Source organism: Balaenoptera borealis, assembly GCF_965194805.1.
Source record: "Balaenoptera borealis genome assembly, chromosome: 4".
Lineage (NCBI taxonomy): Eukaryota > Metazoa > Chordata > Mammalia > Artiodactyla > Balaenopteridae > Balaenoptera > Balaenoptera borealis.
In genome coordinates, this window is record NC_138861.1 from 36390889 (window position 1) to 36414098 (window position 23210).

At 43.8% G+C, this 23210-nt stretch overlaps 1 protein-coding gene across 4 annotated transcripts in view; it reads right to left on the minus strand.

The window, feature by feature from the left end:
* ZNF827 (zinc finger protein 827) overlaps window positions 1-23210 on the minus strand; it is a 195195-nt gene that overhangs the window by 108232 nt on the left and 63753 nt on the right. For all 4 annotated transcript variants that reach the window (XM_082388956.1, XM_082388955.1, XM_082388957.1 and 1 more), the window contains exons 3-4: window positions 20445-20617; window positions 14474-14954 (exon numbers count right to left, since the gene is read on the minus strand). In XM_082388956.1, the coding sequence (XP_082245082.1) occupies window positions 14474-14954; window positions 20445-20617 (654 nt within the window). The remainder of the gene's footprint in view (window positions 1-14473; window positions 14955-20444; window positions 20618-23210) is intronic.

Sequence of the window (23210 nt, forward strand, 5' to 3'; positions counted from 1 at the left end):
CAAATACAAATGTTGAAGCCCTAACCCTCACTGCGACTGTATTTGGAGATAGGGAGATAATTAGGTTAAACGAGACCATCAGGGGGTGGCCCTAATCCAATATGACTTGTGTCCTGAGAATAAGAGAGACACAGAGGATGTGCACACACAGAGGAAAGACCATGTGGGGACAGAGCAAGAGGGCAGCCATCTTCAAGCCAAGGAGAGGCCTCAGGAGAAACCAAACCTGTCAGCACCTTGATCTTGGACCTCCAGCCTCCAGAAGGGTGAGAAATACATTTCTATTGTTTAAGCCACCCAGTCTATGGTATTTCGCTATGGCAGCCCTAAAGACTAATCCATACTACAGAATTTTCTTATTTATTATGTTAACAATTTATGGTCTATTCCTTCAACTCAAAGGTAGGCTTCATGAAGGCAATAATCTTTGTTTTAACGCTGATGTATCTCGAGTGCCTAGAACTGGGCCTGGCACACAGCAGGAGCTCAACATATATTTGTTGAGTAAATATAATATGTTGGTCACAAATCAGTGACATCTGTTGGCACTCCATTATTACTTGTGGTAAACAAAAGCTACAAATCCCAAAATATTCCACCAAAGGCAATCGGAAGTGCTTTCCTCAAGTCTGATCATGAGACTGGGGATAAGACCTTCCAGATAAAGTTAAAAGCTCTGCTACTACCCCACAGCTCTTACTGAGGTGTCTCTGAATGATCACTTGGACTCTGGCATTACTAAAGGAGGAACCCAGAAAAATCTCAAGGAAAGTGCTGAAAATCTAGCCCTCTGGGGACAGTGCCATTGGCATCTGAGCCCAAGGGAACAAAGACAGTCTCTAGGGCAATCTTCAAGCATGTATTTTGGACCTCTACAGAAGGTAGTTCCTAAGAGGATTCTGTTTATCTAGCACATTTCTCCCCTTTCAACCACTTCCAGCAGGAGGGCGTGGTTGCTGGCCACCTCCTAAAGCTTCTCTCACCCTAAACCTTTCTTCCAGAATCCTTCATAAAACCCTTTCCAAGAGCATCCTAAGTTTGTCACGATAGAGTAATTAAATGGTGTGCTGTCGGGGACTTCCCTGGTGGTCCAGTGGTAAAGAATCCGCCATCCAGGTTTCCCTGGTGGCGCAGTGGTTGAGAATCTGCCTGCCAATGCAGGGGACATGGGTTCGAGCCCTGGTCTGGGAAGATTCCACATGCCGTGGAGCAACTAGGTCCGTGAGCCACAACTACTGAGCCTGCACATCTGGAGCCTGTGCTCCGCAACAAGAGGCCGTGATAGTGAGAGGCCCGCGCACCGCGATGAAGAGTGGCCCCCGCTCACCGCAACTAGAGAAAGCCCTCGCACAGAAACGAAGACCCAACATAGCCATAAATAAATAAATAAGCTCATTTGTATCATTTTAAAAAAAGAATCCGCCTTCCAATGCATGGACACAGGTTCCATCCCTGGTCGAGGAACTAAGATCCCACATGCTGCGGGGCAACTAGGCTCACGTACCACAACTACTGAGCTCGTGTGCCTCAATTAGAGAGCCTGCATGCCACAAACTACAGAGCCCACGCTCTCTGGAACCCGTGCGCCATAACTAGAGAGAGAAAACCTGCACACCACAACTAGAGAGAAGGCTGTGCGCCGCAACGAAAGATCCTACATGCTGCAACTAAGACCCGACGCAGCCAAAAAAATAAAGAAAATTTAAAAAAATAATAATAATAAAAAATAAATGGTGTGCTGTCTATTAAGTCTGTAACTTTGATTCTTTGGGTAGGAACAATATAAAGTGAATGGTTATATATTTTTAAAAATGCTTCAGGCTTCCATCTTTTATTTTTGAAACTTTAAAAAATTCTAAGTGAGCCTAGGAAAGAGATAGGAAACTACTGAGGCCCTAGAAGCAAATCCCAACTGCTGGAGAGGGCAACCACGAAGCCAATGCTCTCTGAAGATATAAGTAGCTTCTGGGAGCATTAGTCAGAATATGTGCTACATAAGACTTAAGAAAAAAAAAAAAAAGATATTTGGCATTATTAGTACAACCCAGATTTAACAGAACTGTAATAAGACACTTTAAAAAAATAATAGACAAGCTGTATGTTGCTGTTTTATAAACTTGCAAGGTACTTCATACCTGGTTTTCATTCTGACAATGTCAAGAATGGCATAAAACTAGTAATGTGCTAGGGAAATGTAAATATGGCTAATGACATATCAAAAAATATGTGGGAAACACTCATTTGTCCAGATTTTAGTTTCCCAAACATTGGGATCTAAATAGATGATGTAAAAATAGCAATATGAAGGCTACCCTGCTTTTTTTTTCAATTACCAGAAATATTTACACTGAGAATAGTGCATAAAGCCCTATATTTTAACATCAATATGACTGCATAATTGCCATCATTTTTTTATTATCTTAATTAAAAAAAATGTTTTTTCTACAGGGAAAGGTGAAACTAAAGATGTTTTCTCTTTGGGGAAATTGCTAAGAGAAAAGCAGTAATTTAAGACTCACTGCCTAGCCTTTACTTCATTCTTACCACTAACAAGAAGACGGGTGCACGTATGGAACTCAGTTTGTAAAGGACTTTCACAGCAACTACCTTGACTTCCGTTTATGTATCGTTAGGCTTCCAGACACTCCACTTAACGCGGTGAGGAAGCCCCACTGACCAAGAGCTCCCTCCTCTCACTGTTCAAACACTTCGCCACCTGAGAAAATTATGATTAAAAATTATGTACATCTGTAAGTTCATGTGCTCGATGGAGTTGGGCTGCCATTGAAAGGAAGCAAATCAGCTTTTTCTAAATCAGGATTTAGAAAGGATTCAAGACAAAGGCTAATATGGGAAAGGAACGGGAAAGCCACTGGGATAAAATGATTCCAAGCTTCTAATTCTAATAGGCCAGCATTAATGAGTTGTAAAAGGAACCCGTCTTTCCGGCGAGGTGTCCTCAGTACACTTCGAGATTCTGTCTAAGCCCCTCTCATCCCCACCCCCAGGACAATGCTGTATAACTTCCTTAAAGACGATTATTTGTTTCAGTAACGCACACAACTAGCATTTGAATAGTTATACGGGAATTGATCCTTCCATCAACCACAAGAGACAGGCATCGTTACTACCTTCATCTTGCAGGTGAAGGAACTAAGGTCCCAAGAGGTTAACAGACTGACTTCTCCAAATCAGAGACACTAGACTTCAGGGCTTCTGGCTGAAAATGCGCCCAAGCGCTCTCCTTTCTCTCCAAGATAGTCCAAGCGCCTTTAAGAAGGAAACTAACTCAAGCAGTTGCACTGTGGGCTCTGGGCAGAAGTGATACGATGTGAACTAAGCATTGTGAACGAGAAATGAGGAAGGGTGGCGTGTAAGCTGAAGGAAAGGCATGTTTTCTGGTGGGGAAGAATTTTATGAAGATCTAAGAGGGTGGAAGAGGAAGAAGGGACGGCAACATGACTGTTACTGCTCTGTTTTGTCCGTTTCCTCTGGTGAAGGAAAACGACACTTTCCTTGAGTTTAATAAGACCCAGCTCTCTTTCAGTTCAGACTCTGGCAATTTTGTGACTGCTGAACTGGTACATGAAAAAGCTAGGCCATTGAGAATTTTACTTACTAGCTCCCCCTAAAGCAGAGCCAAAGACCCTTGGACCTGGAAGGGACCGCAGATTTGGTGGTTTTCAAACAGTGTCCCAAGGAACCAACCGTAGGATAAGCTTCTGGGGTTCCAATAAATGTCGGTTTCCAATGTAAGCTTTTAAGATTATTGAAACTAATTTAAAATTTAATTTTAAAATGTGGACCCTCAGCTCTGTTATATATAAAATGTCAAGTCACTGGAGACCACTGATAGGTTAACTTGAGTTAACAAGTTAATTCAGTTTTGTGTATCACTTGTGATGCAGTTCTCCCTACCTCTTAGGAGTGGCAGAGTTCTAGTAATATGTCATAAATAAGGAAGTGCTTGGCTATACACTAATCTTTCCAAAAATTCAGGCCTGTGCATGTAAAACTGTACAATTATGGTACGACTAGAGTCTCTAGGTATGCCTCAAATCAGGCTTTCTCAACCTCAGCACCACTGACATTCTGGGCTGGGTAATTTGCTGTGGATGACAGTCCTGCAAACAGTAGGATGTTTAGCAGCACCCCTGGTCTCTACGTACTAGATGCCAGTAGCACTTCTCAGTCGTGAAAACAAAAATTTCTCTAGACATTGCCTTACTCTCCCCTGAGCATGCCTCTGGTTGAGGACCACTGCCTTAAATTAGGTGCCAGGGTAGTTTCAAGTGTATCTGCTTTGGTGAAGCTTCTGATCATGGCTAACAGCCAGACAGAAATATGTAGATATACACATATTTGGTTCTGTCATTTATAGAGCACTTAATATGGGCCAGGGAGTATGCTGTTTCCTTGGATTAATTTATCTGATCCTCTCAACGACCCTCTGAAGTAGTTACTACCATTATCTCCATCTTGTAGATGAAGAATCTGAGACTAGCGAGATTAAATAAACTTCCAAATAATGGTCTGAGTAATAACCAAGTAGCTAAAATAGAATTATCGATGGCTTTAGTACATGCTGAAAGTTTGGGGTGCTTCTTGTCTGCCCTTTATCGTGATAAGGAATAAGGGCAATTGCTAAATGTTGTCAGCTTTGAAGCAAAAACTTTTTATTATTGTACTCTTCTTTCAAGCAGCTGAATACATTTAATTAAAGGGATCCTGAGATTACAAGGTGAATTGTTAAAAATCTTATCTCATTTGCCACAATGTCGCTGTGTAAATGGTATTTCTTGAAGCTGCAATCAGCAAAATAAATTTAGAAATACACTAGATGCTTATACTGCTGTAAGACCTCATCTTAACATAACACTAATTTCACGTGTGTGGGATTATCACTTAGCAACTATTTTCGAATTGCTGGACTTTGAAAATAAATAAATATAATACATGAGAACCTAAAAAATAAAGTTAAATTTAAAAATACATTAAACTACATATTCTTTGTGTTTTATATATTGAGTCTGCCCTTAAGATTTTGTTTGGAAAAAAATGGGTTTAATGTTTAAAAACAAACAAAATGAAAACCATTACTGCTTTCCACTCCCTTACTTTACAATAAGAAAACAGAGTCTCAGAGAATGATATGACCTTTTTAAAACCACACAGCTTATTCATGAAAGAATCAGAATCAGAGCTCAACTCTCCAGATCACAAATCAGGGCTGTTATAACTACCCAAGTTCCCTTGTAAGTGTATGTAAGGATGTATGATCTGTCTGGGCACCTGGGATTTTTTGACAAGTTGATACACTTTGGGTGAGAAGAAAATAAATTGCCTTCGGAAATCATAAGGAAAGCCGAGATTTCATGAAATAATAATTAATAACAGTGAAGCATATTATATTCAAATAGAATGTTTATTTAAAACATTAGCTAAATATTTTCAAATCTTGCTCTCTCATAAGGTAAACTACTTAATTGGCCTTAAGTCATTTTATATTTAGTGTTTAGCGGAGTTTTAACCATCTTATATTTCTCATTATATTTCATTATCTCTTTCATCCCCACCTGAGCTAATCCTCGGTCACACTTCAGTGTCTATGCCTGCGGACCAGGGCCGCGCAGGTCCCCTGTGACAGCTACTGAGATTATAGACATAGCGACAAAGGGAAAACAAAAGAGCCTTTGGAGCAGGGTCAAGGGTAATAACAATAGGCAGCGCCACAGAACTTTAAAATAAATAAATAAGGCTTTTCTCCGTGAACGAAACTACTACAAGCCACACATAATGAGCGAGAGCAGCTATCTGCAGGAATCCACTTAACAGACAGGATATCTCCCTTGTCAAAAGCAGGAAGGACCAGTCCTGGAAAACCGATCAAGCCTCTAGCCGGGAGTAGATGGGAGAGAAAACTGCATTTTAAATTCACGCTATTAACACATCCAAAGAATGAACTGTAGGAACAGCCGTGGAGTGATTTGCATGTAAGAACAGCTTGAGGTGACTTGAGACTGGAAAAAAAGAAAACCTAAAGATTGGATCATATATTTCCAACACTCTTCAGGGAAGTCGGTGACCATCTGCCCCAGATGACATCTGCTCTTGATTGTTACACTTGTCATTTTAAATTACTATACTGACATTCTGGTTCATACATTGGTATTTTAAGGGTTTTTTGTCTTTGTGGAACACCCAGTGAGTCTGAAGAACTCTGGGCGTTGGGAGACTGCAAAATGGTCATCAGGATCCCTTCTGCCTGAAAACCCACCCCTTTTGCCATGTGACTCCGCAGATCTTCCCATCAGGAGGTGGAGCAGATTATCCCGCCCTCTGAATCTGGGTTGGAGTGGCTGGCTTCGGTCACTGGAAGGTGGTGGGAGTGACGCTGGGCCAGCTTTGAGCCCAGCCTCCAGAGACCTGGAGCACTTCTGCTCTCTCCTTTGGAAGCCAGCCCAGCTGCCATGTGGGCGAGCCCAGGCTAACACACTGAAGGATGGGACACCCTGGGGGACAGAGAGAAGCCCTCCCAGCTGGGGCTCACCTAGACCAGCCATGCCCTGGCAACCTGGCAAGGTCCTGCAGATGGATGAGTCAGCCCAGACGAGACCAGAAAAAGCACACCGGTCAGCCATGCCCAACTGCCAATCCCCAAACTCGTAAGCTAAGTAAATGGCTATTGTGTTGAGCTGCTAAACTGTGGACCAGTTTGTTACTTAACTCCCTGTGTGACCGACTCCGGTTCCTAGATTTGGCCCCAGAAGCTGAGGTCCCGGCCAACACCAAGGTACTCACACCCTTTGAGGCTCCCTTTGAACAGCCTGCTTTCTTCCCATGGACCACCTCTTTCTTCCGTACTCTTTATGGCACTACGGAGCTGGTTGTGAATTTGTAAATCTTTTTTAAGTGAAGCAATACCACAACCTCTGAAAACCTGACTCCCAGAATATATATGACTAATGGAATACCTTTCTTATCATCTACCACGGAATACATTGTGGATGATACAAAGATAAAGACATTATAAAGGAAACATCATCCCCTGCCGCTGCCCCTCCCCACCCCTTAGCAATCTGAAATATAGTTGAAGAGGCAAGACTAAGACACAAGCAGTAATACAAGTGTCAACTTGGATGTTAAGATTCTAAGTATCACTGGAGCGGGGAGTAGGGGTGGATATCACAGCAATAAAGCGCAATGTGGCTAGAAATTCTCTACAAAGATACAGAACCACTGGGGGTCAGAGGTGCATTAAACTAGTTATTTTGTGGGGTTTTTTGGGCCACACCGCACAGCATGAGGGATCTTAGTCCCCCGACCAGAGATCGAACCTGTGCCCTCTGCAGCGGAAGCGCAGGGTCCTAACCACTGGACCGCCAGGGAAGTCCCTAGTTATTTTGGTTTTAATAACATTATTAATTCTTTTTAGAACCCCCCTCCCCCATTTTACCTAACAGGAGGAAGATTTATGGAACTCCATGTTTCCAATGATCGGACTCCTGGAACATGAGGGAAGGCAGGTAAATGGAAATGGGGGGCAGGGGGAGTGTCTACCAGCTGGTGAAAACTCAGCATTTTTCTTGAGAGGAGTAGGGATACCATTATTCAGGAGAAAGAAGCCAGGCAGGGGCACAACCTGACGCCAGAGGTATCAGAAGAGTCCATTAACGCCTTGGAGGCCTGGCGGCGGGGAGGGAGGGTCCTGGGGCGGAGGAGGCATCCGGGAGGGAGCTGGTGGGCCAGGAAAGGCCGCCCTCGAGGGATGGATTGTGGGTGTATTTTGAAGACACAAAAAAATTTAACCAGATTAGTGACTGAATTAGCATGCATTAAAAACGATGTCATGGTTTGAAGCCAAGGAAAATAAACAGTGAAGCAGACTGAGGTCAAAAGACAGTTCCCTCGATTGAGAAAAAAAAAAAAAAATTAGGTAATAGCTCATTAAGTGGTCAGGAGCCAAGCTTCACAGTTAGGCAGTGCTGAATCTCTGCTCTATCCCTCGGTCGCCAAAACCTACTAAGCCTCAGCTTCCTCATCTATAAAATAGGTTTAACATTAACAGGGTGGTTGGGAAGGTTAACTGAGAAATTACATCAAGTTGTTGGCACCGCGCCTGGCTCACTGGAAACCCATCTGATTAGTAATAAGCCTCAGGATAACAATAGTAGAAGTTGTAACAATAGTAACAACAGTAGTGAGTGGAAGAAAATGTACTTCTGAGGCAAGGAAGAAAATGACCTGGATTCAGTTTTGCAGAAACATAGAGTTTGATCAATTTTCCCAAGAGTCTATCAAGATAAACAACTACTCTGCGGACAGTTCTGGAATGAGATGAACTCTGTCCAGCACAGTGAGGAAAGAAACGTCTGGATTCCAGTGGCAACCCTTCTACACTACTGACTTCCGGTCTTGGTTTCCTCAACTACATGCTTGTTACGAGCCATTGAAGACACACTGTAACTGGCTTTACTGTTACTACTCCATCTGCACTAAACAATGCCTGAAAAGCCTAAAAGTATTAGTACAACTTCCGGTGGCATCGAACATACGACATTCAGAGAATGGCTCCCTTGCTGGGGACTCTGACTCTACAAAGACAAGGGCAGAGAACAGAGCCAACTTCCAGTTTCACCACTTCCTTACTTTGTGATTTGGGGAAGGGGATGCTGGAGCCCAGCTGCCTGGATTAGAATCCCAGTCCCACCACTTACTAGCTGTGTAAATGTGGGCAAGTTTCTAAACCTCTCTGTTTCTCAGTTTTCATCTGTACAATGGGAATACCAACAGTATCTTCCTCTAGGGTTGTTATAAAGTTCAAACGGGTTAAACGGCAAGGAGCAGGCACTATGTAAGTGATTGCTAAGGAAAAATCATAAACAGTGAGTCAGTGTCACAAAGTCTCCATCCCTGGAGGCCTGAGCACGTGTGTAACTCCAGGTCCCACTTTCTTGTTACGCCACCTCTTCCCTTCTGTGACTCAGATCAGCCCTCATCTCGTGGAGCAGCAAGTCACTGAAAAACAAGAAAGCGTCACACTCTCCCTCTCACGTGAATCACCCACCAGGTTCGGTAAAATCCAGGATTTCAATAGGACATTCGGGCTGCCTGAACATGTGAGGGCCCACAATGTGGCTTCTGACACCAGGAATTTTAGTCAAGTGATCAGTGAGTGCCCATCATGAGAAAAGCCAGGCAGGGTTAAAAAAAAAGGGCCAAACTGAAGATGCAAAGGAAGACTGCCAACAATAAACCCACCGGGGGTAGGCACACTTAGGCGTGGAGAGAGCCCCAGCTAATGGCACTGAAGCCTGAGGGCGTGAATGGCAGAAGGCTGGCACTTCCTTGGTAGAAGGATGCTAAGATGTTTGACAGAAAGCCAATCAGAGCTACCAGGTAATAAGGATGCCTAGTTAACGGGCATCTCCCGGCCCCGTCCTTCTTCAGCAGCACAAACAAAGGTATCACAGGATAAGGAGCTGCCCTTTACAGACAAACCGTATTGTAACTACAGATGCATAACATTATGGGAAAGAGATGGAGGTGGCGGAACAAAGGCCCATGGGAAACTGCAAGATACAACACAAACGTTCACCAGCTGCCCTTCGTTTATTCAAGAAAACCTTTGCCATTTTACCACTGAGCTCCTAACACATTCGAAACAGTTCAGCGTGGACCCATTTGCAAGTCACTGTTTTCCGAAGTCCACCCCTCATGGTTAAGATGTTTCGGCCCGAATTTTATGAAATTAATAGAATGTGGGAGACAGGATAAATTTTTTTGGCCAGTTTCCAAACTAAAAATAGTTGAAATGACTTGTATCTTTTATTTTCAAAAAACCAAGTACAAAAAGATAAAAAGATATTCCCAGCCAACAACTGAGATGCCAAGTTTCTGTCAACTGCTTGGTTCTAATTTGGAGAGTTAGATTTAAATGTGATATCTTGAAAAGTGTAGTTTTCAGAAAGAGAAATGAGGTAAGGCCACAGCAGGCAACTTTTAATCAGGCGTCTAATGATGATATTCCCAGTTCCTAGATGTTCTAGATGAGTCTCGAGACTTTCTAATTCTAACTGGAGAATATCAAGATGCTTCTTTTAATTCTCCTGTCATGTGGCTCCACGAGGGAAAACGTGGGGCTCAATGACCATGACTCACCCAGGCCTCCAGTTCCTGTTAACCTTGACCTATAGTGAATGCCTCAGACCCATCCCAAACCACCAGGCCTTTTTCATGGTCTTGGATAGAAAGTGAGGGAAGAGAGCTGCACTGAAAAACTATAGGTGTACTGAAAAACAAACAAACAAAAAAACAGGTACCAAGTTTATCTTCCACATCAGTGGTCCTTAGTCCTGGCCGCATTTTAGAATCTTTTGAGGATTTTAAAGAAAACACCAATGTCTAGGGACTTCCCTGGTGGTCCAGTGGTTAAGACTTTCACTGCAGGGGGCGCAGGTTCAATCCCCGGTTGGGGAACTAAGATCCCGCATGCCACGCAGTGTGGCCAAAAAAAAAAAGAAAAAGAAAACACCAATGTCTAGGTCTAGGTCCTATCCAACTAAATCATAATTTCTGGCAGTGGGGCTGGACCCTGGCATTTAAAAAAAAAAAAACTCCCCAGGTAAATCTAATGTCAGTCAAGGTGAGAGCTGCTACTGGATAAAGGAGAGAAGGCACAGAAACAGTAGGAATTTTATCTCCTCTCCCCAGCACAGCCCCAGTCATGCGGCTACTGAATCCCTTGCCCTGACGTGCGACAGTCTGCATCTACCTTTTGGCTCCCAAGAAAGATCTATGCAAATATGCAGGGCTGCAGCCCTCAAAGGCCTGCCTCCTAGGCTGAAACTTGGAGCAGAGTTTGCAAAATTCTCTTTTCCATCAGCCCAGAAAGCCAGCAGCAGGGACTGTCCCATCCTCTTCCCTGAATCAGTTACGGTGCTGAGCCTGGAAAGCCTTGGTCCTAGGGGACAAGGTTAATCTTGAGGGACGAAGGAATGTTAAGTGTGGGCTCAGGCAGAAGAAGAGTAGACGGTTCGGGGAAGGGGTTTGATTTCACAATCACAGACACTAGGAAACCTCAAAACGGGGGTAGGGAGGGAAGGATTTAGAGTCCCTTTAAGAGAGGATTCCAGGGCTTCCCTGGTGGCGCAGTGGTTAAGAATCTGCCTGCCAATGCAGGGACATGGGTTCGAGCCATCTGCTGGGAAGATCCCACATGCCGTGGAGCAACTAAGCCCGTGAGCCACAACTCCTGAAGCCCGCACACCTAGAGCCCGTGCTCTGCAGCAAGAGAAGCCACCGCAATGAGAAGCCCGCGCACTGCAACGAAGATTAGCCCCTGCTCGCCGCAACTAGAGAAAGTCTGCACACAGCAACGAAGACCCAACGCAGCCATAAATAAATAAAATAAATTAAAAAAAAAAGTAAGCATGCTTTACACATTTATAAGGTTTAAAAAAAAAAAAAAAGAGGATTCCACCAGTGATTTTTAATCCAGTGGGAGCAAGAAAGACTCCCCTTAATCACCAAGCAAGAAAGAATCAAGTGTGTTCCATCTCTCCTTTGGAAACAAGAAGGTACGGACACGCTTGAATTTGCCACTGTGCTCCGGTTCTGCAGACTGTGATGTGGCTGGCACAGAGACTCCCAGCCCCGGTGTCCACAAACAGCTGCACCCTAGAGTCCCAGCAGGTGCACACACAGAGCCCAGCTCAAAAATTCATGGCAAGAACAATGGCGCCGTTATGATGCCTAGGGACAAGGCCTGATGCTAACCCGACATCTGATAAGGGAAAGAGCTAGAAACTCAGGCACAGCTCCCCGGGATCTGGCCTTTTGGTCCCGGGATCACAGTCACAGACACAGACAGTTAGAACACCACAATGATGGGAGCTATCAATTCCAGAGCCTGACCAACCAGAGAGCGAGTGGAAGAAAAATAAATAAATAATCACCCCCCCCCCACCTCCGGATAATGTATTCCTTTCCTTTTCCCGTGGGCTGCGTTGCCACTGTCACCAAGTTTACATTTACATCCAAATACGCGCACACACAAAAAAATTACCAATGCATCTCACTCCCCGGTGACTTTGTAACAGGTTGCTAGGTAACAGTGCACACAAGTCAGGTTTCAGGACCTCTAGTAAGCCACCATAAAATAGCTGCACGGGCCTTTTGCATAAACAGCGTGCATTTGTTATCTGTTTTCTTATGCCAACTGATCAGTCAGTAAATACTGCGACTGCCAAACCCGTAAACAAGTCCCCATCAATAGCCAACTGAGAAAACAGATCACAGTATAAGGCCTGGGTGCACAGTTTTTCACCCCAACCTACCGACTGGCGTCTCCTCTTGTGTTTTTCCTGTTTGCAAGCCTGGCTCCCAGAAGCCACAGGCCTTATCTTGTGCTCCCTGAGACTGGGTCTGGGGCTAATTACAGCCTGATGCTGGGCACTCACAACTGAGCTCAGCAGGAATTGTGTGCCATCAAACCTTCCTCCACCCCCCTCACCTTCCTCAGGATTAAAAACTTTCCGGAGTCCTGGAGTAAAGGGAGTACCCTCTTCCTAAGAGTTACTAACCTCATACTGAGTTTCCCCTGTCTGCTAAGTAAGGAAATGTCCCCGTTTCTAAGCTATGCTACGTGAATATGCCATTGCATTCCTTGGGAAAGTGCCAGAAGAGCCCAGAAAAGGAGCCCCTTTTGCTATGACATTGGTGGGAGAGACCATCAAAGAAGAACCAGCGATCTCCTAGAAGTGAAAACTAAAAGATCAGTGGCAAAAGGAAAACCAGAAGCCTGAATTTCCCCCACATTTTCAAAAATGTTTAAATACAAAAAGCAGAGTCTCAAAGAGCACACGTCCCCCTAGGTTGGGGTGGAAGAGGAGAAGGCAAGGGAAGAGCGTTCTTCACTGCCACGGTTGAATTCCTGACACCCGATCATTTCCGGTGTAGGATGAGCTCACTCATCTTGCAGGGTGGGATGCCTCCCTTTAACATTTCCGTCCCAGTTCTTTCTGCGATGCCTTATTTCCATCCCCTGCCTTTCCTCATTTCTTCCAACCAGCGCAGTGCACTCCTGAGGGGCAAAGACCTGGGGTGATGGGGACATTCCAGAAGACCTGACTGAAGTGTCACTGAGCAAAGGGACTTCAGAGTGAAGCAGAACCTCGAATTCACCTGGCGATGACATTTAGTGAAATGCGACTCACAGCCCATTTAAAGGAAGGTGGTGACCAATTATTCTCCATTTAAAAGGGTATTGTCAATCTCCAAAGAGCTGAAATGGCATTTGGAAATCATCGTGGGGACTGCCATCTTCACTGAAAGATAGAACCAATTCTCAGCCGACCTTTCCCCACCCTCCACATCTCTTTTAAAATTTAAAATCAGACATTAAAAAATATAATGAGTAGCAGCACAGACCCACAACATGTTTTCTCATTCCAAAACGTCAGGAAAAACAGCGCTCCCTCAGCATCTCTACATCCCCCATTCAACTCCACAACTTAAAGAAATTGAGGGAAAAAAAGAAAACAAACTAAAAGAAACATCATGCATAATTTGATGGTGAAAGTGATATCAATTAGTAATAAGTTTTTAAAACATACTCCATCTTCTTTCTAAAAGGCACTGGGGCAGTTGCAAAAGAATGTTTAAAAAAAACTTTTTTTAATCACACTTTACATGAGGTACCTGGAGTAGTTATGTTCATAGAGACAGAAAATAGAATAATGGTTACCAGGGGCAGAGGGGAGGGTGGAATGGGGAATTCTTGGTTAATGGGTACAAGGTTTCAGTTTAGGAGGATGAAAAAGTTCCAGAGATGGATGGTGGTGATGATTACACAACAGTGTGAATGTACTTAATGCCAAAGAACTGTATACTTAAAAATGGTTAAAGTGGTAAATTTCATGTTAGGTATATTTTACCACAATAAAAACACTTTCCCTTAGAAAAAACAAAATTTAAAGATAATTTTATCATTTGCTCAAATTTGAAAACTCTATAATTGCTAATAGTAGTCTCTGTATACATGTCCTTTAAACATCTTTTAAATCAAGGCAATAAAGAACTTGAATAACACAAAGCAAGATGACTCATACAAGCACTTTAAAGAACCCAACGGAGAGACAAGTTAAATAGGGCTCAAGGTCACACAAAGAACTGTCGCCACCCTGGCTCACGCTGTGACCTGTCCCCCACAGCAAGAACTCATAAAGGGGGAAAACCGGAAGGAAATCAACGACCCCTGTTGTTTTTAGACCCAAACCACAGCCACGCCTACTTCCAAAGGACTGCAAAAAACAAGTCTCAAGGAGAAAATGTATGAGAGTGCGGACAACTGGAATCTCAAGCGATCTTGAAATCACTTAGTCCTACCAGCTCATTTTGTAGATGAGAACACCGGTAGAGAGATAGAGAAGAGAGAGAGAGAGAGAGAGAGAGGACAACCCTCTTCAAGTACCTGACAGCTTCATGAGAAAATCAGACGCCATCTTTACAGAGATGTCCTGGCTGAACAATGCGGACGCGCTGTTGGCTGCATAATCGGAGGGCTCTCTCAGCTTCGTGTGGTTGGCCGGCCTGTCGGTAGCATTCAGAGTAAAGGAGGTTGGCAGGCCATTATCTTCCTTGGGCTCCTCCTTCACCAGCAAAGGCGAGACGCCAGCCCCACCCTGGCTAGTCCTCTCTGGAGTGCTGGACTTCATCATGGTCCCCACTAGCTCTGTCCCTCCTCCTTCCCTTTGCTGCCCCAGGCAGGTACTGTCACTGAGGTGGGGAGATCCCTTGACATCGGGGTCTGGGATCTCCTCCTTCACCTTGGCTTCTGTCCTCAGGAAGTGCTGGTGACAGCGCATGTGGAGTTTCAGGCTGAAGTGACGGGAGGAAGTGAAAGGGCAGAGCTGGCACTGAAAGGTCTCTCCCCGGTCCTGGTGCTGATGAACCTGGCGGAGAAGCAAGAAGAGTGAGCTAGCCACTGTGTGCTGACGGAAGACGCCCTGTTGTACATCCACGCTACTCAGCGACAATTTCCTCACGGTACAGAGGGCTGGCCCGGGGAATCTCATCACCAGAGGAGCACTTCATTACGTGCTTCAGGTCGTGAGGGCCATCCCTAAACATAAAGCAGGTCCACGCAGGTTAAGAATCCATTAGTAAAGCCGTACTCACAACGGAGGATGCTGTCTGCCAATGGAGGCCGTCTGGGGTAGAATCCTCCTAATATTCTAGTCATCCCATCTCGGCTGATGTCTTCAGAGAAAACATTATAAACCCAGCACAATTTGAACTTACATAATTACTAGTTGGGGGTCAATAGAGGTAACCCGTCAAGTAATATAAATACACTGCAGGGACCCAATTATTACCACCCAGAGAATTAGTTATGTTTTGCAAACATAATTTCCATTTTCAAAAATGCTTCTCTAGGTAATTAAGAATGTGGCAAATAATGCCTCCAGGGTATTCCCGTTTCATAGACAGAGAAACTGAGACCCCGAAGCACGTGGCTAGAGCAACATGACATATAAAGGGAGCAGAGGGGGACAAAAACCAGGGGTTGATGCCCACCAAGCTGTCTCAGCAAGATGAAACCAGTGTTTGCAAACGTGGTTCTGTCTGCAGTGAAAGAATGCAGACTTTTAAACACAGTTCCAGCCTTGCCTGCACAGTACCTGTAAAAATGGCTGGAAACTTTTTTTTACTTCCTGTCACAATCAAATTCAGTGCTTGAAAAAGTGAGGAAATCATTGCATTGGCCCGAGCCAGGTTTGGAGCTGGCAGGTGCTCGTAAGCTTGTAACTTCCCCATTCATCTCTGCCAATGTACTTCAGTGCTGACCTGCTCCACCCTGCTATTTCAGGACTGGCCCTCCCTTGAGTAGAAACTGCCAATGGTGGAGATTTGGGCCAAAAGATTTGGGGAGTTGTGTGATTTTGGACAAACAAGTGATTGGAATTCAAAACCCAAGTCAAACCGACTTCTCATCTTTGAGTGGTGATCTAGGCAGGATTTGAACCCAGGTCTAAGGAAGGTTAAAGGTTAAAGATTCCTTAATCCACTGGGCCACCTGGCCCCTCTGCGTGGGCTTCCTTTCCAAGAGTGCAAGTTTTACTACAGCCGTTTATGCATTCTGAGTGCAATCCAAAAGCATTATTCACCAGCCAAAACATACTTTTAAATAATGTGGAGTGACCAACAAAAGCAAAGAAATTAAAAGTTAATGGTGAGATCCTGTCGCTACAGCACCCCACTGTGGCTTTTTGAAAAAAACAACAGAAGAGACTCTGGGTCCCCCAAAGCCTGAATTTCTCCACAGAAATAACCGTATACACTTACATTCAGTTACAGCAAAGCCTTGCTCATTAAAAGGCTTCCCCTCTGCCACCTCGGGAGGGGCTGGAATTGGGGGGACACACACTCTTTGTCACCAGCTGTTAACTGTCTCTGTTCTTTCACAACAAAGGGACCTCACTCTGGAGCAGAGCGATTCATTTACTTTCTCACTCACAGAATCGGGAAGATTCCCCACCCTCTCCTCCAACCAGTACACACAGGAGCAAGCACCTTGGGGGCCTCAGGTCACAGCCCCAGGGGACCCTGACAGGTGCCAGCCACAGCTCGCCCCGGAACCAGGTGGCAAAGGTCATGAGGCTGAAAGCTTCCGTCGTCCCTGGGAGCAGTGCGGTGGGGCAGATTCCATTTCAGGAGTGTCCTGACATCTATTGCCCCGGGAGAGGACAGGAGCTAATCCAAGAACAGAAGCTCCGGAAGCAGCTTCTGGAAAAAGGAAAAGGACAGAGCCCAGGTTCTAAAATCAAACAGGGAGCCCTGGATTCAAAAGCGTCTGTGCCCAAGTCCTGTATGCGGCTCTCCTCTTCCACCCGATCCTGGCCCGGCTATATTTAGTGGCAGAAAAATGAGTGACCGTTGAAAAGAAAAACAGTGGATGAAGTGTTGACGGTCACACTTAGAATTTTATAAGAGCTAGACCTTCCCGGAGGGGCGAGAGCTCGCATTTGACCTTGGAGGGAAGGCTCTCCCCTGCTCTCCCGACAGAAAAGCTCTTTCCGGGATCATCTGTACTCTCTTTAGCCCGACATCGGCTTAAAAACCCTTCTTGGTCGGCTACCGTCAGGAAACACTTGACTAAAGCGTGTCATTCTTTCCAGGTCACATAGACACCTGCTTTCTGCTGGTCATCCTTCACAGAGAGAGCATGTCACCACCCCAAGAGGTGGGAAGTATAAGGGCTGTTGCATCACCGGGTCCACCTCCTGGAAGCAGCTGGACAAACACGAGGACACTTCGGGAAGCATCTCCTCCACCTCACTGAGGGGACCAGGCAGGCCGGGGGTGGGGGGGGGCGCTTACCTAGGAGGCAGCTCCTTAGCTGGCAGGGCTGAGACTAGAGAAAGTCGGCGCCCTGACCCTTGCCTACTTCTTGCCGTTTCTTCACCCACGTTCCCGATCTCAGCCCTCCTCACCTTCTCTGTTCAATTTTAGCTTATGAATTCCGCATTTAATTCCTGTATGCTCGCTCATCCAGGAAAGTTGTAAAAGACTTAATGGAAATCTAAGATAACCCTGAGGAAGCTGGAGGCATTTACAAGCTCCTTCCGCAGCAAGCCATAAAAACATTTGCATGATATATGAAGGAGGAAAGGCAGGCTTTCAGAAAATTGTACAGTGCCTGAACCCAGTAAGTACTGTAGTTGTTGAACAAATAAAGTAGAATCCCATTTTTCCTTAAGTAGCTTTATGTAATCAATATAGAAGGATACAGATTAGGATGATAATGGTTATTTCTGCGTGATGGGATTAAGGGCCAGTTTCAGATTCTTTTTATCAGTTTTTCTAAATTCTCAACACTAAAGCTATGTCATGAAGAGAGAAAAGCAATAAAATTTAGAGTAATTCTTTCATGCCATGTCATCGATTTATTTCTAAATGTAAATATATATTCAGATGGCTTTTGGATAATAATTACTACAGTAGCTGCATTTATTGAGTGTTTCTCCATGCTGGGCATCATATTAAGTGCTTTATATCTGTTATCTCATTTAACCCTTATAACAAGTCCGTGAGATAGATCGTGTGATTATTATCTCCACGAGCGGAAACGGAGCCTTGGAGAGGCTAAATGATTCACCCAAAGCTCCACAGCTACTGAAAGTCACGGAATCGAGATTCTAACTGAGGTTTTTTTTTTTTTTTTTTACCACGCAGTTTGAGATCTTAATCTATAGGCTATACGGCCCCTACTTCTGAGGTAGGGCTTGTTTTAGAAAATCTATCCATCTTGTAGCCTCTGGCGCACAGAGCAAAGAATATTCATTCCTAAGGCCACAGCCATTACATTTCTCTGTAGACTATGTTTTCAAAATCTACCAAAATGAAAGTATGCCTCATCCAAATTAAATCATGAATTCTTTGATCAAAGCAAAAAACACAGGCCCATAAGTGAGGTGGAGAACAGAAAAGAAAGCGGACACCATCTGTTGAAATCAAACTTGCATAAGCCCCTCTCACACTCCCCTCCTCAAAAGCTCAACAGGTTGGGACACCATGAGTTTGAATAAAGTAGTCATTTCACACCACTGCTTTATTGTACTGGTTATTGATTTGTTCTGAAAGCATTCTAAGACCCCACGACCCACAGATCCCTGGCTGCTCTCATCTGCAACGCTGTCATGGCCCACGGTCTGTATCATCAAGGCACCCAACTCATCTCCCTGTAGTTTCAGGGTCAGCAGTTCCTGCTATTGAAAACCCAGCTTTTTTTTTTCCCCATGGGTTTATAAATAGGTTGTTTTAAGTGACCCTGAGCTGAAAACAGGCTTACAAGGTGTCAGGCCAGATGCAAGTTTTCTGCTCACTGAAGCTTTAAATTTGCCAGACCTGATTTCTAAACACAGAGTAGGAGACGGTAACAAAAACAAATTTTAGTTTTAAAGGCATTTCTTTGGAAGGCTCATCCTGCTAATGAAATCCACTTTGCAGGTGTAAAATACAAGATTTTACGCTGGGAAAGAGTTGACAGAGGATGAGGAGGATGCAAGTAAAACACTGAGTCGGCTCAGTAAAATTCAACCAACCAGAACCCCTGGTTAAATGGATTCTGAAAATGAAGGGCCTGCTACTCCCTGGAGACAAAGGCAAATGGTAGAAAACAAATTATATCATGGCTTTAATTTTTTTTTTAAATTTTCCAAGCAATTTCCTAAAGTCAGTAGAGGTTCTGTCTGATCATACCTTTTTAGATCAACAATTCTAAACAGTGATTACTGATCTATTCAGAAGGATAAGACTGCAATATTTTGAAAAAAGCAAATTATGTACACATGCTCTACTTCTTATGGCAGGAAAGTAAACACTTTATAAATAATGTCAACAGTGAGACAATATTGCAAACATCAGTGAAAATGATGGTTATTATTATTAAGGTGTTCAACAATAGCTATTGAAATTAAATAACTACCATTGAACATTTCTGTGTCAGATACTTTGCTAATACCTCCTTAAATATTAATGATATCCCTTCCAGACGAACATAATCATTCCCATTTAACAGATGAGAAAATTAAGTCTAAAGACTCATTTGCTCACCACTTCGCTAGTAAGTTACACAATAAGATTTAAAGGCAAACCTGTCAAATTCAGAAGCCATGCTTTTTTGATCTCTTGGGTTTCCTCTTTGCATTCCTTAGCATTAATAGGGTCTGCTAAAAAGTTTCCCCCCAGCTCACATAGGAGTGACACATAGTCTAGTCAATTCCCTATATGCTCATTACAGGCGCAAGCCCCCCAGTCGCTCCTAATAGGACAGTGAAAACAATGTCTTTAGATGTTTGTTAAGTGTGATCCCGGGAATTATGACGGCTCAAACACTGTCAGCCTCAAGGGGACTCAGTCTTGTCAGGAGTGGCCCCCAAGTCTCCCACAGGGTGAAAGTTAAAGCCCAGGTGTCTTTCAATGTCCTCACGCTCCCTATAAGATGTCTCTGGGTGTGCCTCTGGGTGTGTAAGCTGGATGGCAAAGCAACAGCAGAAGAGGGCATTCCCTCCAGGAAGGGGGGCAGGTCCAGCAGTCCTTCCTGAACCCGTCTTTCCCTGCTTCTTGCTCTCCCCTAACTTTTCCTCCTAGTGCCCCAAAATGCATCACCGTGCAAGGCCAGGTTAGGCTGTTGCTTCCCAATAGGAAAGGATGGTTCTACACTACGTATATTATTTGGATACTGAAGCTGCTCTCTGCTTTAAGTTCTGGGTTGTCGAATGGACTTGAAGACGCTTATAATGAAATCCTTTACAAGATCCTTTTCAATGTGCTTCATTGGCATTGCAATCTGCCTTTCAGCACTGAGCTCTGGGCATGGATCTGTGCCAGGGCCCTGGCTGTGCCTGCCTCGCTGTGAGGCCCATCCGCAGGTGGCTTACCTTCATGTGGGATTTGAGATTGTCCTTGCGAGCACACCGGAATGGACAGAGCGGACACTGATGACTTTTTAAACCTGTGTGAATCACCATGTGCCGCTTCCAGTAACTCTTCCTTTTTATAACCAAACCACATATGGGGCACTGGAAAGGCTTTCCGCTTTCCTCTTCTGAGGCTTGGAAGAAGGAGAAAGACAGGAAAATTAAGGAAAACAAAAAGGCACATTGCGTCCAGCGCTAATTCACATGCATTGCTCTATAAAGAACACTAACAAGGAACTGGGGGGCTTCAGGGGGTTTTTTGTTTGGTTTTGGGTTTTTTTTGGTTTTGGTTTTTTGGGTTTTGGGGTTTTGTGGGGTTTTTGGGGGTTTTTTTGTTTGTTTGTTTTTGCTTCGTTTTATTTTGTTTTTTGCCATTCCAAGACTTTATATCCATGAGGAAGCTTTATTACTGCTTTTCTTCAGGTAGAAACCCACGTTCATCTCATTACTTCCATCTGGCCTCCATTTTTCAGAATCTGATCATCCTGCCTTGGGAAAGCCCTGCTTCCAGAGGCCATCCCACACTTCGGAGGGCATCTGTCCCAGCTCAGCCCAGAGAAGCCTGACTTCAGAGCCTCTGTTTCCTGAAGGAAACTGCCAGACTCGAGTTCACATCTGAATTCCTGAACTTGGAAAAGGGTAAGAAATAAAGACAAGTCAAATGGGACCGAGAAAAACACCACAGTGAAAACCAAACAGCCATCATAAACCTCACAAGCCCAACTCCAGTGGAGACAAATTTCAGGCTCCTACTGCTGACTTGTTCAGTTTCGGCTTCAGCAGATGCTGCTGCCAGTTTGGCCATCAGGGGGTCTTAAGGTCAGAGGTTGCCACCCTCTTGCTTCTGTCCCTCTGGTGGCCACTGAGATGCACTGCCCTCCTCTGCACGGCGACTGGGCCCCACTACTCACTTTGGGAAGAGCTACAGCCGGGTAGCTGCAAATGCTTCCATTTTTCAGGAAAGCCAACAAACCAACTACTTCCTCCAAGGAAAGCTGAGATCACTCTCTCCTCCATCAGCCCCAAAGGGGAGGGTGTCTATTGTGACACTCTGTTGCTACACATCTGGTCTATCAACTTATACTGCTCAGGGCCACACTAGCCTCTGCGATTTAGGGATAGAGGAACTAAAAACGAGTAGAGTTAAGGACTCAGACTGTCTGTTCTTAATCATGAGGGATCAGGAACATTTCCAAACTGATTCAATAAGTTGTAATACGCTCATGAAATAAAAGATGAGAAACCATTTTTTAAAATGAACTAGACCTATAGATGCTAATATAGAAACATGTCCAAGATATTAGAGTTGGTGGATAAAGCAAGAATTGAAACTATGTGTCTAGGGAGATTCTATTTTTATTTTCTAAAAAATAGGAATCAATTGCTTCTCAGACCATTAAGTGAAAGGTTGGTAGGGGACTTTCTAAAGGATGAATCAAGCTGACAACACCTAAAACCATTAATCTCAACATCACTAAAAATGGGACAGACATTGTGTGCCCTCTGATAATCCATCTATGAAATATTCTTACAAAATATTTAATCAAGCTTCTAGATAACTAGTAAATTTACTGGAAATACAGGTTGTTTTTTAGAAATGTTAAACACACCAAGAGGGATGGAATCAGCCAAATTCAGAATGTGGGACATTCTGTAGGACAGATGACCCAGTTTCTTCAACTGGCATTTTAAGAAGGGAAGAGGTTATAGATGAAAAGACACTTAAGAGACATATAAAGCAAACGCAAGGTGTGAAGCTTATTTCGCTCCTGATTTGAACAAAGCAATTATAAAAAGACACTTTTGAGATAATTAAGAAAATACTGATTATAGCCTAGGTGTTCCATAATACCATGTAGCAATCGTTGATCCTGTTAAATGTTGTAATAGTTATCGAGGCTATTTGTTTTTAAAGTCCTTATATATATGTAAATATTTACAAGCAAATGAATATGAGGTCTGGGATTTGCTTTTAAATACTTGAGCAAAAAAAGTAAAAAAAAAGAGGGGAATAGGAAGAATGGGATGAATAAATGAAACAAAAAAATGATATCTTATTTTAAAAAAATGATGTTTTATTTGTATGAGAATTGTCTAGAACCGTACCCAGGAAAACATTAAGCAGTTCATTTTAAAGGACTGTGGATTAAAGGGAAGGAGTCATGGTGGGAAACTTTTGTTTTCATTGTATATTCCTCTGTACCATTGGAATTTTTTAATATATGCATTACTTTCATAATTTTAAAAGGAAATATTCCCAAGTGTAAACTTTAAAATGATCATATTATGTATTCATGGAGTCAACTGAATCTCCACATGCAAAGAGCCACTTAAAATGGATGGAATCAGAAGAGTTCTGGAATAAAGTCGGGGCACGCCAAAGATGCCATTTTTACAGGTGTAAGCAATATTGGTTAGCTCAACCAAGCACCTGGAAAAAGAATCCTCTATCTGAAAATATACCCTTCAAGTCTGGAAATTCTCCTTGTGATGTGTTCCATCACAAGTATTTCCTTTTTTTGATTGGGGGATGGGGTGGGGACTGAGGATTTCCTTTTACTCTAGGAAAAGCACACTTCGCAGAGGCCTATAAACACGCTTTTTATAAACCCACGCGAGCTTTCCTGCTGCGTCTCGTTGTTGATTGCCTCTGCTGACCTCTCCTGACCTATCCCTAATTCGGCCTCTCACTTTCAATCCTGCATTGTCACTCCCTCCACTCTGATA